Source organism: Vulpes vulpes, chromosome X (genome assembly GCF_048418805.1).
Source record: "Vulpes vulpes isolate BD-2025 chromosome X, VulVul3, whole genome shotgun sequence".
In the NCBI taxonomy this organism is placed as follows: Eukaryota; Metazoa; Chordata; class Mammalia; order Carnivora; family Canidae; genus Vulpes; species Vulpes vulpes.
In genome coordinates, this window is record NC_132796.1 from 46,425,088 (window position 1) to 46,447,897 (window position 22,810).

Sequence of the window (22,810 nt, forward strand, 5' to 3'; positions counted from 1 at the left end):
TTGTCCATAATTACACAGCTAGTCAGTGGCAGAGCCAGAAATATAAGGATCATCTTCTTTTTTTCTTTCCTGTCCTACACCTCTTTCAATCAATCCAGCAGCAATTACCATTGATTCTATCTCCAAAACTGATGTTAAGTCTTCCCTCTTCTCCCCAATCTCACTGACTTCATTTCTGCAGCAGTCTCTTAATTGAGCTTGACATCTTCACTTTTGTCCTCCTCAATTCACTGTCTATAAGAGTTTGTAAAAGTCAACTTCTCAGATTAATAAATCAACGACATCTTTCCACTGCTTCAAATGCTTCCTATCATACTTAGAATAAATAGCCCTTGCCAGTGTCCAGCACTGTCACATACACTGTGAGCATATTAACTTATTTAATCCTCATAATAATACTATGAGTAGTACCATTATTATCCCCATTTTTAAGAGGGCATAACTAAGGCACAGAAAGTTTAGGTAACATGCTCATTGTCACAAAACTAAGAAGTAGCAGAGTCAGAATTTGAACCTGGGCAGTCTAGTTCCAGAGTGTGTGTTATTAACCACGCAATCATGGATAGCTGCCTTTGAGGATAGCTAATGCACACTCTCCCACGGCCTACAAACTCCTTAGGCCTACAGGGTCCTATGTGAGCTGGTCCCTGCCTAACTCTATAGCTTCCTATCATGCCACTTGCCCCTCTCTTCCTGTGCTACAGTCACACTGGCCTTCTTTCTATCCCTCAAGCATAGACTATTTCAACATGCTATTCCTGCTGTCTCTCCCAAACTCCCGACAAACCTCATTGTCTCCTTCTTTATTCTTTATTGTAATCCGAAGTTGTTAGGATCTTTCCTCAAATCTCTACGTGTTGACTCAACATAATGTCACTTCCCTGGGTATGCTAGGCAGGCTCTTTGACAAAATGTTTCCTCATGACAATCAGGCTTCTTAAACCTAGCTGAATGCATTTATTTCCCCCCACCCCTGCCTGGTTTCCATTACCAAACAGCTTAATCATTTGCAGAACTAGTCATGTTCTAACACACACATAGACACACCAAAAATAGTACCAAAATAGCATGACGAGCAATGAGCTCCTAAGAAGTTCCTCTCATCATGTCATGTGTTTGGGGCCTTTCTCAGTTTCTCCTCAAGCAGACAATTCAGGAAGCCTAAGGCTAGGGTGGGGGGATATGTTCCTTGTGAATGAAATTCTTACTGCATCTCATAGCATTCAGCAAAAATTTAGGTCTGGTCTTCTGAGGTCTGAATTCAGGTCAGAAGATCATATTCTGCCCACCCAACTATGGATCCCTCTGTCCCATCAGAAATACTAATTAATCCCTATATGGGTAGAGAATAGCAGAGTTCACACAGCCCTTTTCTGTCTACTCACTCATCTGATTCTCAGAGTAGACTCAGAAGATAAGTGAAGCTATCTGATGATTAATTTTATGTATCAACTTGGGCCACAGGATACCCAGATATTTGGTCAAACATTATTCTGGGTGTTTCTGAATGAGATTAACAGTTAAATTCATAGACTGAATAAAGCAGAGTGTCCTCTCCAAAGATGCGTCCCATCCAATCAATTGAAGACTTGAATAAAACAAAAAGGCTAAGTAAGAGGGAACTTCTCCTGCCTGACAGCTTGGGCTAGGACATATTGTGTGTGTATGTGGTGGCGGGAGGGGGGGTGGTGTTTGTGTGTTGGTGTGTTGCCTCTAGCTATCAAATGCAACCTCTTCCCTCCTCTTATCCTGTCTGTACCACAAAAGGAACCCTCCACCACTCAATCTTATGTCATTGCCCTTTCTAACAGAGAAAAGCTTTTGAGCCTGGTATTCAAGGATTCAAGGGCTTTTTTGATGTGGCCCCAGTTCACCTTGCCATAATTACTGGATCCAGCCACACCAGAGCACCCATATTGTATTTCCAGAACATACTTACCCTTTCATGCTTCAATTCTTTATCTAATGTTGTTCCCTTTGCTGGGAATACTTTTTGGTTCATCTACCATGCCTGTTCTCCACACCAAGCCGACTCTATTATCTGAAAGGCTTAACAGTACAGCTTAAATACTATCTATTCTAGGAAGCCCTGTCCACACCTTGTCTTGACTATCCCATGCCTCAGCCTGCAATAGTGCCCAGAAAGAGTAGCGGCTTGATAAACATCCATTTTCTTAAATGGCCTGCTAAAATCCGTTGCAGCATTGTTTATCATGGCAAATGACTGGAAACAAACTAATTGGCCATCAGTAAAGGACACAATAGAATTCTATGTAGCCATACAAAAAAAGAGGCATATCTGCATGCACTGATATGGAATAATCTCCAAGAATATTATTAATTTAAAAAAGGTAAGCACAGAACTGCTGAATATACTAACTATATGAAGAAAAGAAAGTGTGTGTGTGTGTGTGTATGTGTGAGTGTGTGTGTGTTTATGTACATAAGTAAATGCTTGTAGAGGCATAGGATATATCTATACAAATACCTAAGAAATTTATGACAGTAGCTGTCTCTAGGCTGGGCAACTGAAGACCGGGGGCAGGAAAAAAACTTATAAAGACATAATTTTTACCTCAATCCCTTCCCTGTTCTTTGAATTTTGCACCATGTGCATTTATTACCAATTCAGGATAAATAAATTTTGTCATGCATCTATTACATGGGGAAGGAGTTGTCATTAAGTATTGACATAAATTTCTTTTTCAGATTAGCTAGAAAGGACCCTGAGGAATGGAATACAATTAGGTGGCAATCACAAACAAATGAAGCTGTGGTTCTAAGCCAATTGGGATGGGCTCTGGCTCTGAAGAGAATATAAAAATAAAAACAATAAATATTTATATAGCTTTTACTCTGCTCCAGGCATTTTTCAAAGTACCTTATATGCATTCACTCATTTAATCCTCACAACAACATTTTCAAATGGGGATGTACTATTATCTTCTCAACTTTAAAAATGAAGACCCTGAGCGGTTAAGCAGGCTGTCCAAGACCATGCAGACAATAAGTGGCCAGAACAATTATTTGAATGCAGGGAATCTGGTTCCAGGGTGGGTGCTCCTAAACATTATGCAATGTTTCTAATACCAAGACTGAATGATGAAAGCTAGAGAACTCTGCCTGCTGTATCACCCACACCTAGCAGTTTATAAATAACCAATAAATACATTGGATAAATGTATAAATGGATGGATGGACCAAATAAATGGATATGTGCATTAGTAAGTAAATCAGTGAGTGGATGAAGGATGGATAGAGGGATGGGGTGAATGGGTTGTAGCTGGCTTTTTTTTTTTTAAGAATAAGGCTTTTTAAATCAGATCTTAATTTGAAATCTGATGCTGCCCTTTCTTTAACTCTGAGCAAGGTACTTCAATTCTCTATCCTTGTTTCTAAGATGAACTAAGCTATGAACTCCCAGAGGGTAGAGACATTTTTCTGTTTCATTCCTTGCTGTATCCCCAATGACTTGAGTAGAAGAGTACCTGTCACATGGTAGGTGCTCAGCAAATATTTGTTACATGAACTTATAAATTAACAAATGTTGACATTAAAACCCATTTTGTAGGGGCTAATGAAAGGATTGATTGAGATTATATTTAGTATAACTGGCATATAACAGGTAAATTTCCCTTCCTTTGCCCCCTAGTAATGAAGGTTGCAGAAGGCATACTTAACTGGGAATTGAGATATGTGGATCCTTTTCCCACTACTGAGTAGCTGTGTGGTCGTGTGTCAAGCACCCTCCCTCTCTGACATTCAGTTTTCTCAATCTATAAAATGAATAGTATTCACATTTTTTGTAGCAGGTAGGGGGAAATGCAGAGCAAGCAAAACTTTTTTCCAAAACCTTAAGCAACAATCCAACATATGATGCAAAAACACAGGTACTCTTCATAGATCAAAAGGAGGAGACCTAAATTTCTGGCTGCCCCTGCCCATCTCCTTTCCTTGAGGCACTGCCATGGTAATTCTAGGGCATTCAGGTAGGGGTCTGCAAACCTTTTCTGTAAAGGGTCAAATAGTGAATATTGCAGGCTTTTCAGGCTATATGGTCTCTGTCACAACTGCTCAACTCTGTCTTTGTATCATAAAGGCAGAATGGGCATGGCTATGTTCCAATAAAACTTAATTTATGGACACTGAGATTTGAATTTCATATAAATTTTCATATAATTTCATATATGTGTCACAAGATATTACTCTTTTTTGTCCAATCTTTTTCCAGCCTATATATTTTAATATAAAAATATATATTTTATATTAAAAATATAAAAACCATTCTTAGCCTGTAGGCTGGATTTGACTGGCAAACCGTAGTTTGTTGACCCCTGATCTAAGGTGTTGGACTAAATTTTTATTCCCAATATCCTCAGCTTGGACATTATAGCTGAGGCAGCCCATATGCAACATGGATAAAGCCTGAAACTATACTTGCCATGAAATTCTGGAAAATAGATAACAGAGTGAACTGGGTCTGCTTTAAGTTAGAATGCCTCAAAAAAGGAGAAAGCTCAAGTTTTGTTCTCATTTCTCATTTACCCAGGCTGAACTACATTTTGAACTACTTACTAGTTCATCTACTGTCACAACTTTAACTGTTACTAATGCCTCCCAGTCCTCTGAGCTCAATACGTAGATCACCAACTGTCTATTGGATATGCCCCATACAAGGCTGTCCAAGCATCTCACTCAACATGGCTCAGACTGTACTTGTCATCTCCTCATTCCACCCCCTCCTTAAACATTGGTCCTCATTTTGCATTCCCCATTTCTGTGGGAAATATCACCATTCATTTGGTCTCATAAGAAGACTCTGTCACTGGGAGGAAGCAAAGGAAGAGTAGGGTATGTCACATCTTGATTGATCTTCCACCAGACTGATAGCAATATTTTTACTCTGGCCACATCCATCAAGCTATGGGTCACAGTCCAAAGCCAAATTCAAGTCCTAAGATTTTGCATTTTTTACACTGGCATACATAGATGTGAATTAACTGAGACAATGACCGCAGGTTGTCTCCCCACAGCCCATTCTCCCTTTCTTCCTTGGTATCAGAAACCTTGCTCCGATTGTTGGCTATACACATTGTCACCCGTTTACATGACTACTTTCCCAAGTTTCCCTTGCAACTGGAAGCATTCTTGTGACTCAATTCTGACCAATGAGACAGAAGTAGAAATATTAAATAAGACCTTTAAGAAGATTTATTTAAAAAGGATGGTCAAGTCCTTTTCCTCTCTTTTAACCTTCCTGTTTCTTAGAATGTGGATGTTAACAGATGTTCTGGAACTTCCATACCAATCTTGGACCAATCTTGGATTAAGCAACCTCAACAATTAAAGCCAAATGCTGGGATGGTAGAGCAGAGAAGTTCATAAACGCTTCATGAAGCTGCCATACTGGCCCTAATATGCCTATCTCCTGACTTCCTTTATGTGGAATAACACCTGTATGCTTTAAGCCAGTGTAGATATATCTCTGATTCATAGCAGAATCAAATCAACTATATATATATAAAGTTCGACTTGCCAACATACAGTATAGCACCCAGTGTTCATCCCATCAAGTACCCTCTTCAGTGCCCATCACCCAGTCACCCCATCCCCCTGCCCACCTCCCCTTCTACTCCCCCTTGTTCGTTTCCCAGAGTTGGGAGTCTCTCATGTTTTGTCACTCTCTCTGATTTTTCCCACTCATTTTCCCTCCTTTCCCCTATAATCCCTTTCACTATTTCTTATATTCCCTGTATGAGTGAAACCATATAATGATTATCCTCTCTGATTTCAAGTCAACTATTAAACTTACAAATTGGCCATTTTATTTTGCCTATGCAGAGATTTCCACCAAATCCAACAATGTGGCTTTTATAAAGGTCACATGAAATTTGGCATGAAATTTAGCCCATGATTTCATATTCTTCTTCAAAGCAGTGGCATACCAAGGGTGTGACAATAGAAGTAAACAACCCTTAGTGCAGGCAGTGAAGGAGTGTGCTATCTATAGAGATTTTTTATAGATGAAAAGTCAAAGTATTTTTTTATCACCATGAACCAGCAATTTTAAACAAGGTCAGTAATAAAATATTCCTCCCTGAATAAAACCTTTTGCTGGTCAAAGTTCTAAGCAATTGTTATTACTATTGACGTTTAAATCAGCATCTTGTATTACGTATTCTTTAATAACACTGTATTTACATGGATGTGGATTTAGTTGCCCCCCCCCCCCACACACACACACAGAGACTTTACAGGTGTTTCTTCAGTTCATTTCACTTGCAAAGCTTTAAAATCATTTAATGTAGCTTTGGGTGCATTTCATGGCTTCAATCCCTCTGGTAATATATGTTCCATCATTTAAATTGTAGGCTCAAAGTAAACAATGATAGCACAGATATTGTAAAGTCAAAGAAACGGAATGTAAGTGTCTTCAATTCTGCCATTCTATTTGACCAACTACAGTTTTTATTTATGCTTAAAATTTAAAACAGCAAAAACAGTACAAACTGCAATGTGTACTATTTTTGTTCAGTAAGTGCGCATTTACAGTTAAATGTGAGATGTTACTGAATTTAAATATCTTTTAAATTTAAGTTCATTCCTCTTTTTCATTACTAATTATTTTAAAATTAAAAACAAAACAAAATAATTGTTAGTTCAGATTACTATTAAAAATAATTTTGTCAAATAGCTGAGAGTATAAAAAATGAGTTATTTCAGATCTCACATAAATGCTAAGTATACTAGATCTCTAAAGTAGTAATAATCTAATTAATCTTATTGTCCAGAATTCTAGAAAGCAAGGAACTGGCTCACTGGTAATTCACATAGAACCAATCCTCAATTAGCCCCATCAGAGGTCAGGAGCCCAAAGAAGATCATTTGATCATTGACTTAGATGTGAAATGTCCTTGCCTACATATACCCATTCTTTGTTCATTCTAGCCCCACACTCAACCATATGAAAAACAGATGGGTGATCAGAAAGGAGAAAGACACAAATTATCTGCAAATGATGCTAGGTATAGCCCTTTTACCCTTGTCCAAACCACCATCACCTCTAACCTCGACTCTTGTAAGAGCCTCCTTACACCTTTTTCCTTTGCCCCACTATATTCTGTTTAATTTTAAATCAGATTATGTCCCATACATGTTCAAACTTTCCAAAATCTACCAATCTCATTCAGATTAAATGCCCCAGGGAAACTGGCTTCCTTGTTCCTTAAACAAATCAGTTTTGCTCCTTCAATCTCTCTCTCTCTCTCCCCCCCCCCCCCACCTCGGCTGTTTCTTATGCCTAGAACCCTCCTAAATATCTGCACAGAGCTTGTTTCTTCATTTCCTACACATCTCTGTGCCAATGTCTCTTAATCAAAGAGGCTCTGAGTCATCTGTCTAATATATCATCCCACCCCCTATTTCTCTCTATTCTCTTGCCAGGTTTTCTTTTTCTTTTTAGTGCTTAGCACCACCTGCCATATTGTACATTAATTTGTGTCATTGTATAGTGAGCACCTAGCCCCCAGAATATAAGATCAATGAGAATGGGGAATTTGTTTTTGTTCACTGCTATCTCCCCAGCACTTAAATCAGTGCAAACTCATAGTAGATACTCTATTTTTTAATGAATTAACAACTTCAATAGCACCTATGAAATAAGCTATTTTATACCCATTTTATAGACGAGGATTTAAAAAGTTTGACAATTGGCAAGTGTTTCAGAGCTGAGAAGTATAAAAGCCAGGCTTGTGACTCTGAGACCAGCGTTCAACCTCAGACTTGTGACTCTGAGACCAGCGTTCAACTCAGACTTGTGACTCTGAGACCAGCGTTCTCTCCACTCTAGGCTTAACCTAGCACAAATTACATTGTAAACAGAAGTTATGAATAAGGGGAGCCTGGGTGGCTCAGTTAAGCCTCTGCCTTTGGCTCAGATCACAGTCCCAGCATCCAGGGGTCCTGGGACAGAGTTCAGCAGGGAGTCTTCTTCTCCCTTCCCCTGCTCTTGCACTCTCATGCTCGCTCTCTCTCTCCCCTTCTCAAATAAATAAAATCTTTTTAAAAAAAGAAGTTATGAATAAATATACTACAATTTACCATCAAAAGTGAACTCACAATTTTTTTGACACTCTCTACTGAGACAAATCTTATTCTGTAAAATCCCTACTGGTGTTTTTTATGTTCAAAGACCTTCATTTGCAAGTGACACTTGCAATCAGTTAAAACAATCAAATGTTCTAAAAAGGAATCCCACTATTATAAAAAGCCTAATATAAATTACAGGCCCTTTGCAAATGAAACTTTCATTTGCATTCATTTCATTTGCAAATGAAAGAGTAGACCTTTAGAATGGCCTCGTTAAAAAATGGTGGCTAAATAAATATTCTCTATTTTTTTTCGTAATGAGCCACTACTTACATTTTATCCAACATTTACTTCTAGGAATCTGAGAATCTCAGACCTCCAAGGAATTTTGGTGATCATTAATAGCCCCATTTAACAGGTGAGAAAACTAAGTCCCCAAACATTCCTATCAGAACAGTAGCAGGGCCAAGACTAGAGGTTTCTTGCCTCCAGATGAGAATAAAGTTTCTTAAATTCTGGCAAATTTTTAAATAAATGCTTTTATCACCACTTAAGTCCCCTAAAAATATTATAAGAATTCCCCATCAATCAATCTTTAATTTCATAGTCTCTACAAGGTTTCTGTTACTCTCTCTTTTCTCTCACACACAATTGGCAAAATTTCAGATTTCTCTATTAATTTAATCTGTGGCTTAAATCTTCTCTATTAATTTAATGGGTTGCTCTGGACCCCTATACTAAAATATATATAGAAGAGGTGGGAGGCATACTCATCTTCCAGAAATACCAGGACTGTCATATTTTGTTTTGTTTTTCAGGCAAATTTCATGGCATTAGTTCATCCTGAAAGAAATTCTTTCCCAAGATCATGACTGTTTGTTTCTTTCTGCCTCTCAGCACCATTTGAACTGATGATTCTGTGAAGCAGTGGGGAGGGATGAAGAGATAGAAGACTCCTGTGCTAGACTCAGCTTTGCCTTCATGGAGCTATGTGGCCCTGGGCAAGTCTCTCCCATTCTCTGGGTTGCAGGTTTCCTGGATGGATGACAAGGACTTGAAGGTCTTTTCCTGATGTAACCTTTTCTGGTTCTACAAACATCTGAAACAGTTGGGACCGCAGGGAAGTAGAGGTCTGAGAAAGTCTCTCAAAGCTCTGGCATATAAGAATATAAACTGGATGCCTTTAAGAATCAGTGAAACAGAATTCTAAGGAAACCTGGAGGAAAGGAGGAGGACAGCTCCTCTGAATACAGTCCTAATCCATACCAAATTCCTCTTCCCTTCCAGAACAGGAGCAAAAAAGATTTAAACATCAGTTTTTACCCAACTGCTTCAGGCTACTTTCCTTCAGCTGTGGGTTGTGACTGGGAGTGCAGAAGTGTGGGCTAGGGTTGCCATCAGCGCCTGCTGACCCAACACAACTGCCCTCCAAGACCCTCTTGCCTCCTACAACCCCCAAACCCCCACCCTGGCCCCAGTCCCTGACTAGACTTGAGCTACCCCTGGCTGAGTCAGAAAGGCATCAACAAGCAGCCACCACTTCCTCTCTTCAAGGGAAGTCATTCCAAGGTCTCCAGGTGGAGAAGGGAGCACCATAGCATACAATGAATTGTTGAAGGATAATACTGAACACACATACAAGCACACACTCACACTCCTTGATGGGGGGTGGGGATGAGAAAGAGCTCTCCTAACTGAATGGGGCTCAGACCCATTTCCAAGATGAGGATTTATGAAGCTCTCTCCTTTACAAAATCCCAAGTGTGTACAGGATGTCTCCAGCCCAGGCAAAGAAGGGCTCCAGGGCCCCCCTATGCAGCTTCCCTGAGAGTCACTCCCTGGCCCTCAAGCCCTGAGACTGGCCAGGGTGAAGGGGTGCATGCAGCCTATTTAGGGGACCATGAAGCTCTCCCAATACTGTCTTCTCCACAATCCCAGGCTTTTTGACTACTCTCTCCCTCCCAAATCCATACCAGCTCACCGGCGCTTTCGAGCCTCACTATTCCCAGAGAGACCCTCTACCAGCCTTCCTTGCCTCATTGGCCTTCCAGGTGACCCCCACTCTCACCCTACCCCAATGGGGGAAGGTAGGTAGGAATGCGGAGGGGGATGGGAGAGGTCTTTCTTCAGCAGGCGAGTGAGCAAAGGACTCCTAAAATGGCCACAGGAAGCTCGCTACTGTCTCAAGGACAGTGCCGGAGAGGGCGGTGAGCAGAAGCCAGGGGGCTCATTGCAGAGCCTCTGGTGAAGGAGCTGGGGTGGGGCTAGGGGACTGAGGCTCAGGCAGGGTAAACTGGGGTTATATGCACTCACCATTCCTGATCCGCCCCTTATCCACTGCATGGTGCCCGAGAAGTCCGTCTTCTCTGAGGCCTGGGTGGCTGGCGCGGGTTGTCTCAGGCAGGCTGGGCTGGCAGGGCTGGATCAAGCGAAAGCCCTAGCGCCCCCTCCGCCTCCCCTCCTCCACAGCCCTAAAGCCCAATCCCCTCCGCCCCGGACCTCCCCTTCAGTCAGGTTGTTCCATCCCAGCTGGCAGGCTCTGCCTCTCCGCCCTGCAGCTCCAGGGGTGCTTGGCTGGGAGAAGCGTAGGAGGAGGGTCCCAACCGACTGCCTTTGTCCCCAGCCAAGGCTTCAGAACTGGGAGGTGGGGTGCAGGGAGAGGATGGGGGTAAATGACCTTCACCCAGGAGAAGGCGGAGGCCACCTCTTCCTGCCTGAACCCCCTCCCCGTGCTGTAGTTAGATGCTGTTTATTGTGGGGCTCCCCGGTTGTGTCAATTGTGTCGAGTCAGCGAAAAGTCCCCTCCAAGTTGCCAGAGGTGTTGGGCCAACCTCCGAAATAATAAGATCCTGCCCCAGTGGAGCCACGCCGATACTCTCCTCCTTCCCTTCCCCCAGCCTTCCCTCTGTATACTCCCCTGCGATCCTCTCTTCTATTGTGTACTCTTGGGGCTTTCATCCTCTTTACTTTCGCTTCTCAGAACAACTCTGTGAACATAGGCATTAGTATCTTCATTTTACAGATAAATAAATGGAGGTTTAGAAGATGGAAGGGACCTATCTAAGGTCACATAAAAAGATAAAGCCTTGACTTTACCCTTTGCAGCTTTCCAAGCCTCTTTTTGCTAACGCAAGTGCGCGCGCGCCCCCAGGCGCGCGCGCGCGCGCGCGCGCGCGAGCACACACACATACACCATTCCAGGATTCTCCCTCACATCCTCAGGAATATGAAAGGTAGCTTGTTGATGGATGAATTTTCCATTTGCTTGTTTTTCTGAGAATGAGTCAAAAGAACATCAGCAAAACAGGCAAACGGAGAAAGCACCCACCTCTTCATGATGTCCCTAAATCTGGGCAGTGCAATCCAGGCTGGCACCTTTACAGCTGCTGAATGTTGACATTGCTGGTCGCATTCAAACCCATATAGTCCTTACAATTACCCTGTAAGAAGAACATGACAGGGAATGTTAATGATCCCCCTGTTACACACATAAACACTGAAGCCCAAAGGTTGAAAAACATTGCCTAAGGTAGTACAGCTAAACAAGAGAAGAATCCAAGTCTCCTGACCCACAGGGCAGGTCAGGAAAAATTGGGATTACAAAAACAATTGTTGCAGGTTCATAAGAGGGAATTAAAATATGACAGCAGAAAGAAGTGCCTGAAGGTGATTGGTATGAAGACATCACTGGCATTTTACACACACAAATTTATTTTCCTCTGTTCTAGCAGATTCTCCCCCACTTCATCCAAGCCATTGTGTTTGGCCAGACAGAGCTGGCCAAAGATCTAAGCAGCTGCTTTGATAAGCACTCAATCCTGGGAGGGATACAAGCAGAAGGTGAATGGTCCTTTGGCAAAGGATTCTTGAATCAAATGGGAGCTTAGCCTAGGTAGCCTTTCAACTTCCTCCCAAGGCTGATAGTCTTGTAATTCTACAATTGTCTCCTCACTTTCTCATCTCTGAGCCTTCAATCACACTAAGCCTCTTGGATTTACCTCCCCTGCCAACCAGGCCAGTCAGGGCTGTTACCACTCTTAGATTTCTTTAAGATACAGCACTAGGCACACCACCTCTAGGAAGCTTTCCTGGAATATTCCAGGCCCTGGTTTTATTATCTTTTGTCTAATTCCTATAGTGCTACCTTTTATCTCTCTCAATTGAAAATAATCTTTTACTTACTGGTTGTTACAGCCTGAATTGTGTCCCCCTAATATTTGTATGCTGAAGTCTGAACTTCCAATGCCTCATAATGTGATTTTATTTGGAAATAGTATCTTTAAAGAGATAATAAAGCTAAAATAAGATTACTAAGATAGACCTTTTTCCAATATGTCTGGTGTCCTTATAAAAAGGAATTTTGGACTCAAACAGGTACAGAGGAAAGACCATATGAAAAGAAAGGAAGAAGGTAGCCATCTGCAAGCCAAGGAGAGAGGCCTCAGAAGAGACCACCTTGATCTTGGACTCCTAGCCTTCAGAATTTTGAGATAATTAATTTCTGTTAGTTAAGGTACCCAGTCTTTGGTACTTTGTTATGACAACCCTGACAAACTAATACACTGGTCATGTGTACATTTTTCTATGTCTTGTAATTTAAATGGAATTATAAGTATTTTCTTAAGTCAGGGACAATGAATCACTTACTTAGTATTTCCCTGCAATAGTGACTGTCACATAAGAGATATCCAATAAAAACTTGGATTTTTTTTGATGGATACATTCATTCAGCAATATTATTGAACCCCTATGTACCAAGCATTGTGATAGATGCTCAAGATGCAAGACAAATTTCCTCATGGACCTTACAATCTACTTTGAGTGGAGGAAAAGTAAACAACAAATAGTAAACAAACAAGATAATTAAAGATTGTGATATATGTTTTGAAGGATTATAAACTAATTTATGTGATAATGAGTAGTCCTAGGATTATGGGAGTTGTCTATATCAATCATAATCCAGTCAAGAAAATAGAAACTACCCTAGATCTTACCTGGAAGGAAGGAAGGAAATACATCTTGCCTGCAGAGCTAGAAAGTCAAACAGAGCATGGTGAGGAAAGTCAGCATTTAGCAACCACAGAAAACTATTACCACCCCTAGGGATAGATGGATAATGAGAAAGATAATGTTACCAGAATCCAGAAACTGGTGCTAAACGGAAGCTAAAAGCATGGGTGGCTGGCCTGATGGTTCAGAAGCTATGAATGGAGGAATAGTTAAACAGATGCTGGAATCATGTCGGAGATACAACCATTTCCAGAGTACACCTCTGGAAGCAGTAGAGGTGGGGAGTAAAGAAAATACCTCTCTTCCACCTGCTCACAAATCTCTCTCAAGTGTCTCCCATTGGACAAAAGAAGTGAGACAATAAGGGACCCTAAGAAATTTAGTGTGTAGATGAGTGGAGAAGGAACCTGAGACCAGACAACCCTGTGTTAATGTCTGTGCCTAGAAACTCTTTCAAAAGAATAAATGTTGATCCCAGAGGCATAGAGGCTATTGAATCCAGTATTCCTTGTGTACCTACGAGCAGTTAGAGATGATATAGTATAGTAGATAAGAGTATGAACTCTGGGGCCAGAACTACTGGGATTCAATTATTGGCTTTGCTACTTACTTGGGAAGGTTATTTAATGTCCTGTATCTTGGTAGTTTCCTTATCTGTAAAATAGGGATAATAATAGTACCTGCTTCATAAGATTTGATCAATTCATCCATGGGAAAAAAGCATTTACCACAGGGTCTGGCAACCAGTAAACATTCAGGACAAATAGTAGAAATTTGGAAAAGGGGTTTCCACAATCTCCTTGCCCCATACTTCTCCGCTGAAGCCCTGTGATCTCCTAGAAGCCTATTTGGTACTTAGCCTGGCACCAGCTCTCCAGTGGACAACTGCCAAATGTTGTCCTCTTTTCAGCCATGAGTAGCTTAAGGAGAAAGACAGTCTTAGGTAAGTCCCCTGCCTACCACATTCTCTTTGAGTCCATAGTGATTCAAGGAGCTCAGAGTCAGGCTTCTGAGGGCCAGAGGCACCAGCCCAAACTGGTCCCTACCTGTGTGCAGAGATGAGTGAAGAACTGAAATCAATACTGATGAGTAACCCGGGACAGTACCCAATTTCTTTACATCTTAGGTTCCCCAACCATATAATGAACACACTAATTATTATTTACCTTAATAGTGTTAAGCAATCACTTATCCATAGATCCGAGCTGGCAAATATCTTTAAGATTATCTCCTCCAACATTCTTATTTTACAAATGAGAAAATATAGCTCCTAGGAATGAAAGGGACTTCCAAAGTTATCAAGTAAGTTAGTGGCTGGGCTAGATTGAAAACTCAGACTCTTAATTTTCAAGAGTGGAATGGAATAGTAAACAAAGGATAAAAATTACAAGTACACAACTATTATAATGCCAGTATTGAGAGCCTATGGCTAACATCTACACTTTAACCCATGTTGTCTTGAAAAAAGTATTATTTAGTACATAGATCACTACCTATTCTTATTCATTAATTTATAAATTTAATAATAAATAACTAAATAAGGTAAATAAATAAATATGCCAATACAGATGATGATAAGTAATAAGTACTGTGGAAGAAAGTGAAAAGATAGTGGGGGGGGGAGGAGAATTTAGATAAAGAAGAATTCTCCAAGGAGATGACAGTTAGTTGAGGCCTGCAGGCTTAAAGTGAGCCAGCCAAATAAAGAGGTAAGGAGAAAGTATTCTAGACACAGAATACAGAAAGTCCAAAAGTCCAAAGATTGAATGGGTTTAGTGTTCCAGGAATTAGAAGCACAATGAGGCTGAAACCTAGAGAGAAAGGGGAAAAAGTTATAGGAGACAAATTTGGCGGAAACAGGTCACATAAAGCTTTGAAAGTCACAGTAGAAAATTTTTATTTTAATCTGAGGACAACAGAAACAGAGGGGAAGGAACTGAGTGATTTTGAGCAAGAGAATAAATAGATTTGATTTAAATTTGTTGAACATAAATTGCTGTGTGGTAAACAGATTAAAGGTGAGTCAAAGGGTTGAAACTGTTGCAGTTGTAGTCATTCAGGAGAGAGATGATGCAAATGGACTGGAAAGTCAATGAAGATGACAGAGGTAAACATCCTTAGGCTATATTTTAGATGTAGAAACATCAGAACTTGGTGATGGGTTGAACGTGGAGTGTGAGGGAATGGAAAGAGGAATTATAGATGACTCCAGGTTTTTCACTTAAACAACTGAGTAGATGGTGGCACCATTTGCTGATGTGGAAAGAGTGGAATATGTGCAGGTTTGAGGAGGGGAAGAAACCAAGACTTCCATTTGGGATGTATAAAGAAGTGTGAACTGTCCATTAGTCATATTAGAGGAGATTTAAGAAAGACAATTGAATATACAATCCTGGAGCTCAGAAGAGAAGATCTGCCTGGAGACATACATTTTGGAGTCATCATCATAGAAATGGTATTTAAGGTCATACAACAGGATGTGATCATCTAGGGAGAGAGTATAAATAGAAAAGGGCCCTGAAGCAAGTCTTGAGGCTCTCCAACAATTAGACTAAAGTTGAATAGAAAAAGAAGGGTAAAAATGGAGATCAAGAGGTGGTGGTCAGTGAGGTAGAAAACCAGAAGAAATCACATTCAGGTGAAAAAAGTTTTGAGGAATGGAACTGAGAAGTTGAATGGATAATGACAGATACATCCATTGTATAGGCGACATGGTTGCCATTGATAGCTTTAACAAGAGTAACTTCATCAGAACAAGGGTAACAGAAGTCATTCTGTAGTACTTGAAGAGTGAATGGGGGGGAAGTGAATGAAGGTAAAGTGGAGACAAGTATAGAGAACTCTTTGAGAAGTTTTGCTCTGAAGGGAATAAGAGGAATAGGGTAATATCTGAATGGGTATATGAGATCAAGGAAGCAATTTTTTTCTTTTAACAGGAAGTTAGGAGCATGCCTATATGATTATGGAAATGAGAAGGAGCTGACAATATAAGACCTCACTATTTGAAGGATGTTCTACAGATCTGCAGCATCATCATCACCTGGGCACTTGTTATAAACGCAGAACCTCAGGCCCCATCTCAGACCTATTGAATCTGCATTTTAACTAGATCCTCCAGTGATCTGCAAGTACATCAAAGTCTGAGAAGCATTGGGTATAGCAAAGAGAATGCTTGCAGGAGCAAAGTACTTGAGAAGGTGGGAGGGGATGGGGTCCAGAGCATAAGAGAAAATATTTGCCCTTGACAGAAACAGGGCTACCTCCTACACTCTAGCAGGAAGGAAGACAGAGAGAGTGAGGGTACAAATGCCAGTGGGCCTATGGATTTAGTGAATGAAAGAGGAGGGAACTTGCCTAAAGTGTTATCAGTTTCTTCAATAAAGAGACAAAGTTGAGAGAGGAATATGGAAGGAGTCATTGCAAGTTATGAGAGAGGAACAGGTATGAAATAGTCCTCTCAGAACAGTGTTTCTCAACCTTGGCTGCACACTTGAATCACCAGGAGAGCTTTGATAAATCATTGCTGTCCAAATCCCACCTTCAAGGGACACTTGGTTCAATGGCTGAGCATCTGCCTTTGGCTTAGGTTGTGATCCCGGGGTCCTGAGATCGAGTCCCACATCAGGCTGCCCGCAGGGAGCCTGCTTTCCCTCTGCCGTGTCTCTGCCTCTCTCTGCAAGTCTCTCATGAATAAATAAATAAATAATTTAAAATAAATAAATAGGGCAGTCCTGGTGGCTCAGTGGTTTAGCGCCACCTTCAGCCCAGGGTGTGATCCTTGAGACTCGGGATCAAGTCCCACATCAGGCTCCCTGCATGGGGCCTGCTTCTCCCTCTGCCTGTGTCTCTGCCTCTATCTCTTTCTCTGTGTCTCTCGTGAATAAATAAATAAAATCTTTTAAAAAATAAATAAACAAGTAAATAAATCCCACCTTCAAGAATTATGATTTAATAAGAGTGAGGTATTGCCTGTGCATCAGGATTTTATAAGATCCTTAGATAATCCTAAATATGCAACTAGGGTTGAGAGCCACTGTCTTAGAGAGAATGGAAAAGCAAACATGTTAGTGACATACAGTAGGGTTTGGAGGAAGTGTTGAGTGCCCAAGGCTTGTGGCAAAGCAAAATCAATCAGCCCAAGATGTGAGACTTTTATCATGCCCATTCTGCTGCTCAAGCACAGGCATAAAGAAGGTAGGTGGTTGGGTGGAATCTAGGGGAGATTTTCTAGAAAAATACAATGAGAAAATAAATGGACAATAAAGTTGCAAATATTTTCAAGGAAGTGATATTCATGGACCAAGGGATCTAAGCTGGACAGAGAAGAAAAGATTACAGGAAGAGGTATGATTAGTAATGATCTCAGCTTAATGGAACAGTGGGATTAACGATAGATCTTTATGGTATAGAACAATTGTTGGAATAGAGGTAACAGAGTAAGTGAGCTCGAAGAACAGAGCAGTGATCAGAGAAGAGATTCCTGAAATCAAGATTCTGGAGGAAATCCAGTTATTCATACACTATGACATGATCCAGGGTATTACCACAGGATTTTTCTGACTGTACTGAGGTAAAGAAACAGGTTGTTGAAAGCAAGGCCAGGGTTGAATAGGCCATCTAATAGGGAGTGTTGAGGTTAGAGAGACAAAAGAAAGATGAAGACAGTGATGATCCAGGAGCTAAAGTTTTCAATGAGTGAGGAAGAATGTCCAGAAAGACAATCTGTCAGCTGAGAGTTATGTGTAAAATACCTTTATCTGATACATCATTTGCAAATAAGATGAATGGATAAAGAAGATGTGGTCTATGTATACAATGGAATATTACTCAGCCATTAGAAATGACAAATACCCACCATTTGCTTCAACGTGGATGGAACTGGAGGGTATTATGCTGAGTGAAATAAGTCAATCGGAGGACAAACATTATATGGTCTCATTCATTTGGGGAATATAAATAATCGTGAAAGGGAATAGAAGGGAAGGGAGAAGAAATGGGTAGGAAATATCAGAAAGGGAGACAGAACATAAAGACTCCTAACTCTGGGAAATGAACTAGGGGTGGTGGAAGGGGAGGAGGGCGGGGGGTGGGGGTGAATGGGTGACGGGCACTGAGGGGGGCACTTGATGGGATGAGCACTGGGTGTTATTCTATATGTTGGCAAATTGAACACCAATAAAAAGTAAATTTATTATTTAAAAAAAAGGAAAAAAAAATACCTGCTATTTACCAAGTTCTTTCTAGGTACTGGGAACACAGTAGTGAACAAGATAGACTCTCTTTCCTCAAGGAACATATATTCTAATGAAGGGATTTAGACATTGAATCCAAAACCAATAAGTAATTTTAGATATTGAATAGCTACAAAAATAATAAATAAGATGATATAATAGAAGGTAACTGAGGAAGAAAGACACTGTTTGGGGAGCCTGAGTGGCTCAGTAGTTGAGCATCTGCCATTGGCTCAGGTAGTGATCCAGGGGTCCTGGAATCAAGCCCCTCATCAGGATCCCCGCAGGGAGCCTGCTTCTCCCTCTGCCCATGTATCTACCTCTCTCTGTGTCTCTCATGAATAAACAAATAAATCTTTAAAAAAAAAAAAAAGACACTGTTTTACCCAAATAGCCAAGGAAGGCCTCTCTTAGGAAGTGACATCTGAGTTGATACCAGAATGATGAGAAGAAATCAGTGATGCAAAAATCTACGGTAAGAGCATTCCAGACATGAAGGAGTGACAAATGCAAAGGTTCAGAGATGACAATGAGACTGATATGTGCAAGGAACAGAATAAGGTCAACATGGCAGAATGTGGTGGAGGATAATATAGTGGTGGTAGATGATGTCAGAGAAGCAGGCAGGGCCAGAATGTCAGGAGATGGAAGCAAAAAGAAGAGATATAGTGGGTGGCAGAGGCATATGGTATGTGCTTCCAAGAAGCTGGGAGTTGTGAAGGCAGGAGATAAAGAAATGGGAAACATGATAGATGTCATCCCAAATAAGCTAACACAGGAAAGAATTCAAAGCAAGATGTTAGTGTAATAGTAAAAGTATGTATAGATTAAATGCAATCTATTTTAGACTTTGAAAAGTAAAATCTGGCTGGATGAATTCTTAAGGTCATTTATCCCGTAGCTACTACTCAAAATTTGGGCTCAGACCAATAGCAGTAGCATCACCTGGGAACTTATTAGAAAGGCAGAATCCAAGGCCCACCTCAGACCTACTAACTAGCATTAGTATTTTCACAAAATTCCCAATGATTTACATGCACATTAAATTGTAAGAAGCCCAGCTCTAGACCAAACTAATGTCACTATGTTGGAGTCATTGAGATAAGTTTCTTTGCCCAAAAAAGAATAAGAAACATCTTCATCTGTAGAAGATTAATAGTCAGAGATGTTGAGGACAGTCAGGGTTCCTAATTTGGGGAAAAAGGTTTGCTGGGCATATGGACTCCCATTTTCTCTGTGAGGATATTAGCTAAGACAGCCATTCACCTGGGAATACAATTTCTTATCCCTACCAAGCAGCTATCTGACCTTGTAGACCCAGGCCAAAGAAAAGACTCAATAGACCCTACAGGCATTTGAAGCAAGCTCCAAGCAGCTCAGGGGAATACAGGGAGGAGGTAGCTATACTTGTCATTCTTCAGGCCTCAACAGGCAAAGTGTGGAAACAGGGTGAGATGCTGCTTAGTGGCCTGCTACAGAGAGTACCACTTGGAATGCAGAGGGTCTTGGCCCAACAACTTCCCTGCAGGGCCACTTCAGCTTGATCATAGGGATCAGACAGTGAAAATCATATTCCCTCTACTATGGTTAGGGACCCATTAGTTATTCTTTTCCTTTAAGCTCTCCATGGGTTTTTTTCTCTCAAGTTAGTATAACTTCAAGTTCACCTCACCCATCCCTTTTCCTAGCAGTCACCCCTTTCCTCTTTAGCTTTCTCTTCTCTTTCTCCCATGCCATGCCTTCAGCCTCAAAGGACTTCCTGTCTATCCAAGGAATTTGCTTTTCAGTCCACTACTTATTTTCAGTACAAAGGCAGGAGCTGAAATAACTTCATAAGGAGTTTCAATTAGATGAGCAGATTTAACCTACATCTGGTTTGAGGTGTTACTTAAAACACTTGGGCAGATTTCAGGACCTGCAGAACTTACAAACAATATATATCTGCCTAATGATTCTTGGGCAAGCCAAATTCACTTGTTAATGTCCAGTTTTATCAAATGATGAGCTTCCCATCATTGAAGTCATCCAAGTCTGGAAGAGTACCTACTAGAGATGCTATAGAGTAAAGCCTCCATCAGTGGAAGGCTGTGCTAGACAACCATGCAAAGAAGTCAGTGAGCCAAGATGAGAAGAGCACTGGATTGGAATTCTGGTGACTGCTAAATTGCTGTGTGACCTTGAACAGGACACTCAGTCTCTTCATTTGTCAAATGGTCTTGTCAGAGTTTCTCAATGCTTTTTGACCTGTGCTTCTATAGAATGTAGGGAAGGTCCTTCAGAGGCTACTCCTTGCCTTATAGGGCATAGGGAAGGCTGAGTGGGAAGATCTTTGGGCCCCACTTCAACCAGAGTGGTTTTCTTTTCATATGCTTAATACATTAGGCATTAATACATTAGGTAAGACTGTGATTACATAAAGAGTCTCTGCTGCTCAACCTGAGTAGGACAAATGAATCCCTGAATTTGTACCCAGTTAGTGAGAAGTTCCGGGGTTCCTGGGGACTCCTGAACTTGCAGCTGTTGTCTACTTGCTGGGCATGATGCCATTATCTTGTGGAGTCTGTACAACTCTGGTGATCAGCTGCAGAACTACAGGGCAGGATGGCCCTTTCCACACAGTTTTATCACAGTCTGGGGTAAATCCACATTTACTATTCCCATAAGTACATCTCTGGAAATAATTTTCACTGCCAAGTCCAGTGAAAGTATTTGTATGAGTTCCCTTTTAAAAAAAAAACTATTTATTTATTCATGAGAGACACAGAGACACAGGCAGAGGGAGAAGCAGGCTCCCTATGAGGACTCGATCTCAGGACCCCAGGATCATGACCTGAGCCAAAGGCAGATGCTCAACTGCTGGGCCATCCAGGTGCCCCTTTTCCTTTTCTTTTTTAAAATTTGCTTTGATTCCTTTAACTAGATTAACTCACAGAATTCAAGAAAGTGCTGGACTTATGATTACAGTTTTACTACAAAGGATATAAAGCACGACCAGTCATGGTCCCTGAAGAGATCCAAGGTCTGGGAGAGTCCTGAATGTAGAGCTTCCATGTCCTCTATTCTGGACACAGAGTGGCTCTCGCCAACCAGGAAGCTCACCTGAACCTTGGTGCCCACAGTTTTTATTGATGTTTCATTATGTAGGCATGATCGATTGAATTCTCGGCCATTTGACTAACCTCAATCTCTAGCCCCAAAGGTTGGTTTGATATCACCGGGTTCAGAGCCCCAACCCTGTGAGCCCCCAATCATATGGTTGTTCTTTCTGGTATGACCAGCTCCCATCCTGAAGCTAATCCAGTCCCCTCGCCCCCTGAATAACAAAGACATTCCTATCACTGGAGAGATTCCAAAGGTGCAGAAGCTCTATCCCAGAAAACTGGATGAAGACCAGACAAGTTATTGCAGGTAAAAGGAGGACATGTGCGTGCGTAGCATAAGGAGTTAAATCTGCATCTTCCAAAGTGGGATGTCCACAGATACTACCTAAAATGGAAAAACCAAATAATAGCATTATAAGCATATTATTTAGAAACATGGGAAGAAATATCAGAAGAAATGGGAGGGGACTCAGAAGCGAGGAGAGATTTTTGTGGTTGTTAAAGCCTCGCAGAACAATTTGACTTATTCATTCAGAATATGTATTGCCTGGATAAAAAAAAATATTGAGAGGGGCACCTGGGTGGCTCAGTTGGTTAAGGGCTGGACTCGTGGGCAGCCCAGGTGGCTCAGCGGTCTGATCCTAGAGACCTGGGATTGAGTCCCACATCGGGCTCCCTGCATGTAGCCTGCTTCTCCCTCTGCCTGTGCCTCTGCCTTTCTCTCTCTCTCTCTGTGCCTCTCATGAATACATAAATAAAATCTTTAAAAAAAAAAAAAGAGTCTCTGCTGCTAAAAACAAACAAGCCTAGACTACATCAGAGGCTGTAAACAGAAAATCTAGCGAACAGTCCATCATGGTGTTTTAATTTTGTTGGATGTTAAACTACTATTATATTATATTATATTATATTATATTATATTATATTATATTATATTATATATAATTTTAATAAGGATAGTTCATATAATAATCTAGAATTCCAGCTTTTTTATTTTTTTTAAAGATTTTGTTTATTATTTATTTATTCATGAGAGACACAGAGATAGAGAGAGAGAGGCAGAGACACAGGCAGAGGGAGAAGTAGGCTCCATGCAGGAAGCCCGACGTGGGACTCAATCCTGGGTATCCAGGATCACGCCCTGGGCTGAACGTGGCGCTAAACCACTGAGCCACCGGGGATGCCCAGAATTCCAGCTTCTTTTAAAACATCAGAAGATCCGGTAGCCTTGGGCTAGTATTCCTACCTTGTAACAATTAGTTGGAGCTGGATGACAGCTGCCTCCTTTAGAGCCAGAGTCCCTGCTTACAGACCCCTGCCTTGCCTCTGCTGATGTCTGAGTGGTGATCTTTGCCCTCCAGGGCTCTGTGATCTTCAGCT

General features: G+C 41.2%; 1 protein-coding gene across 5 annotated transcripts in view; it reads right to left on the minus strand.

The window, feature by feature from the left end:
• The window catches only part of ARHGEF9 (Cdc42 guanine nucleotide exchange factor 9), a 206,214-nt gene extending 194,965 nt beyond the window's left edge, over window positions 1–11,249 (minus strand). The window contains exon 1 of one of the 5 annotated variants that reach the window (XM_025989027.2): window positions 10,402–11,249. In XM_025989027.2, coding sequence (XP_025844812.1) covers window positions 10,402–10,431 — 30 coding nt within the window. In that variant the 5' untranslated portion in view covers window positions 10,432–11,249. The remainder of the gene's footprint in view (window positions 1–10,401) is intronic. The other 4 variants (XM_072744020.1, XM_072744028.1, XM_072744023.1 and 1 more) reach the window with 4 other exon arrangements.
• Window positions 11,250–22,810: the final 11,561 nt, after the last annotated feature.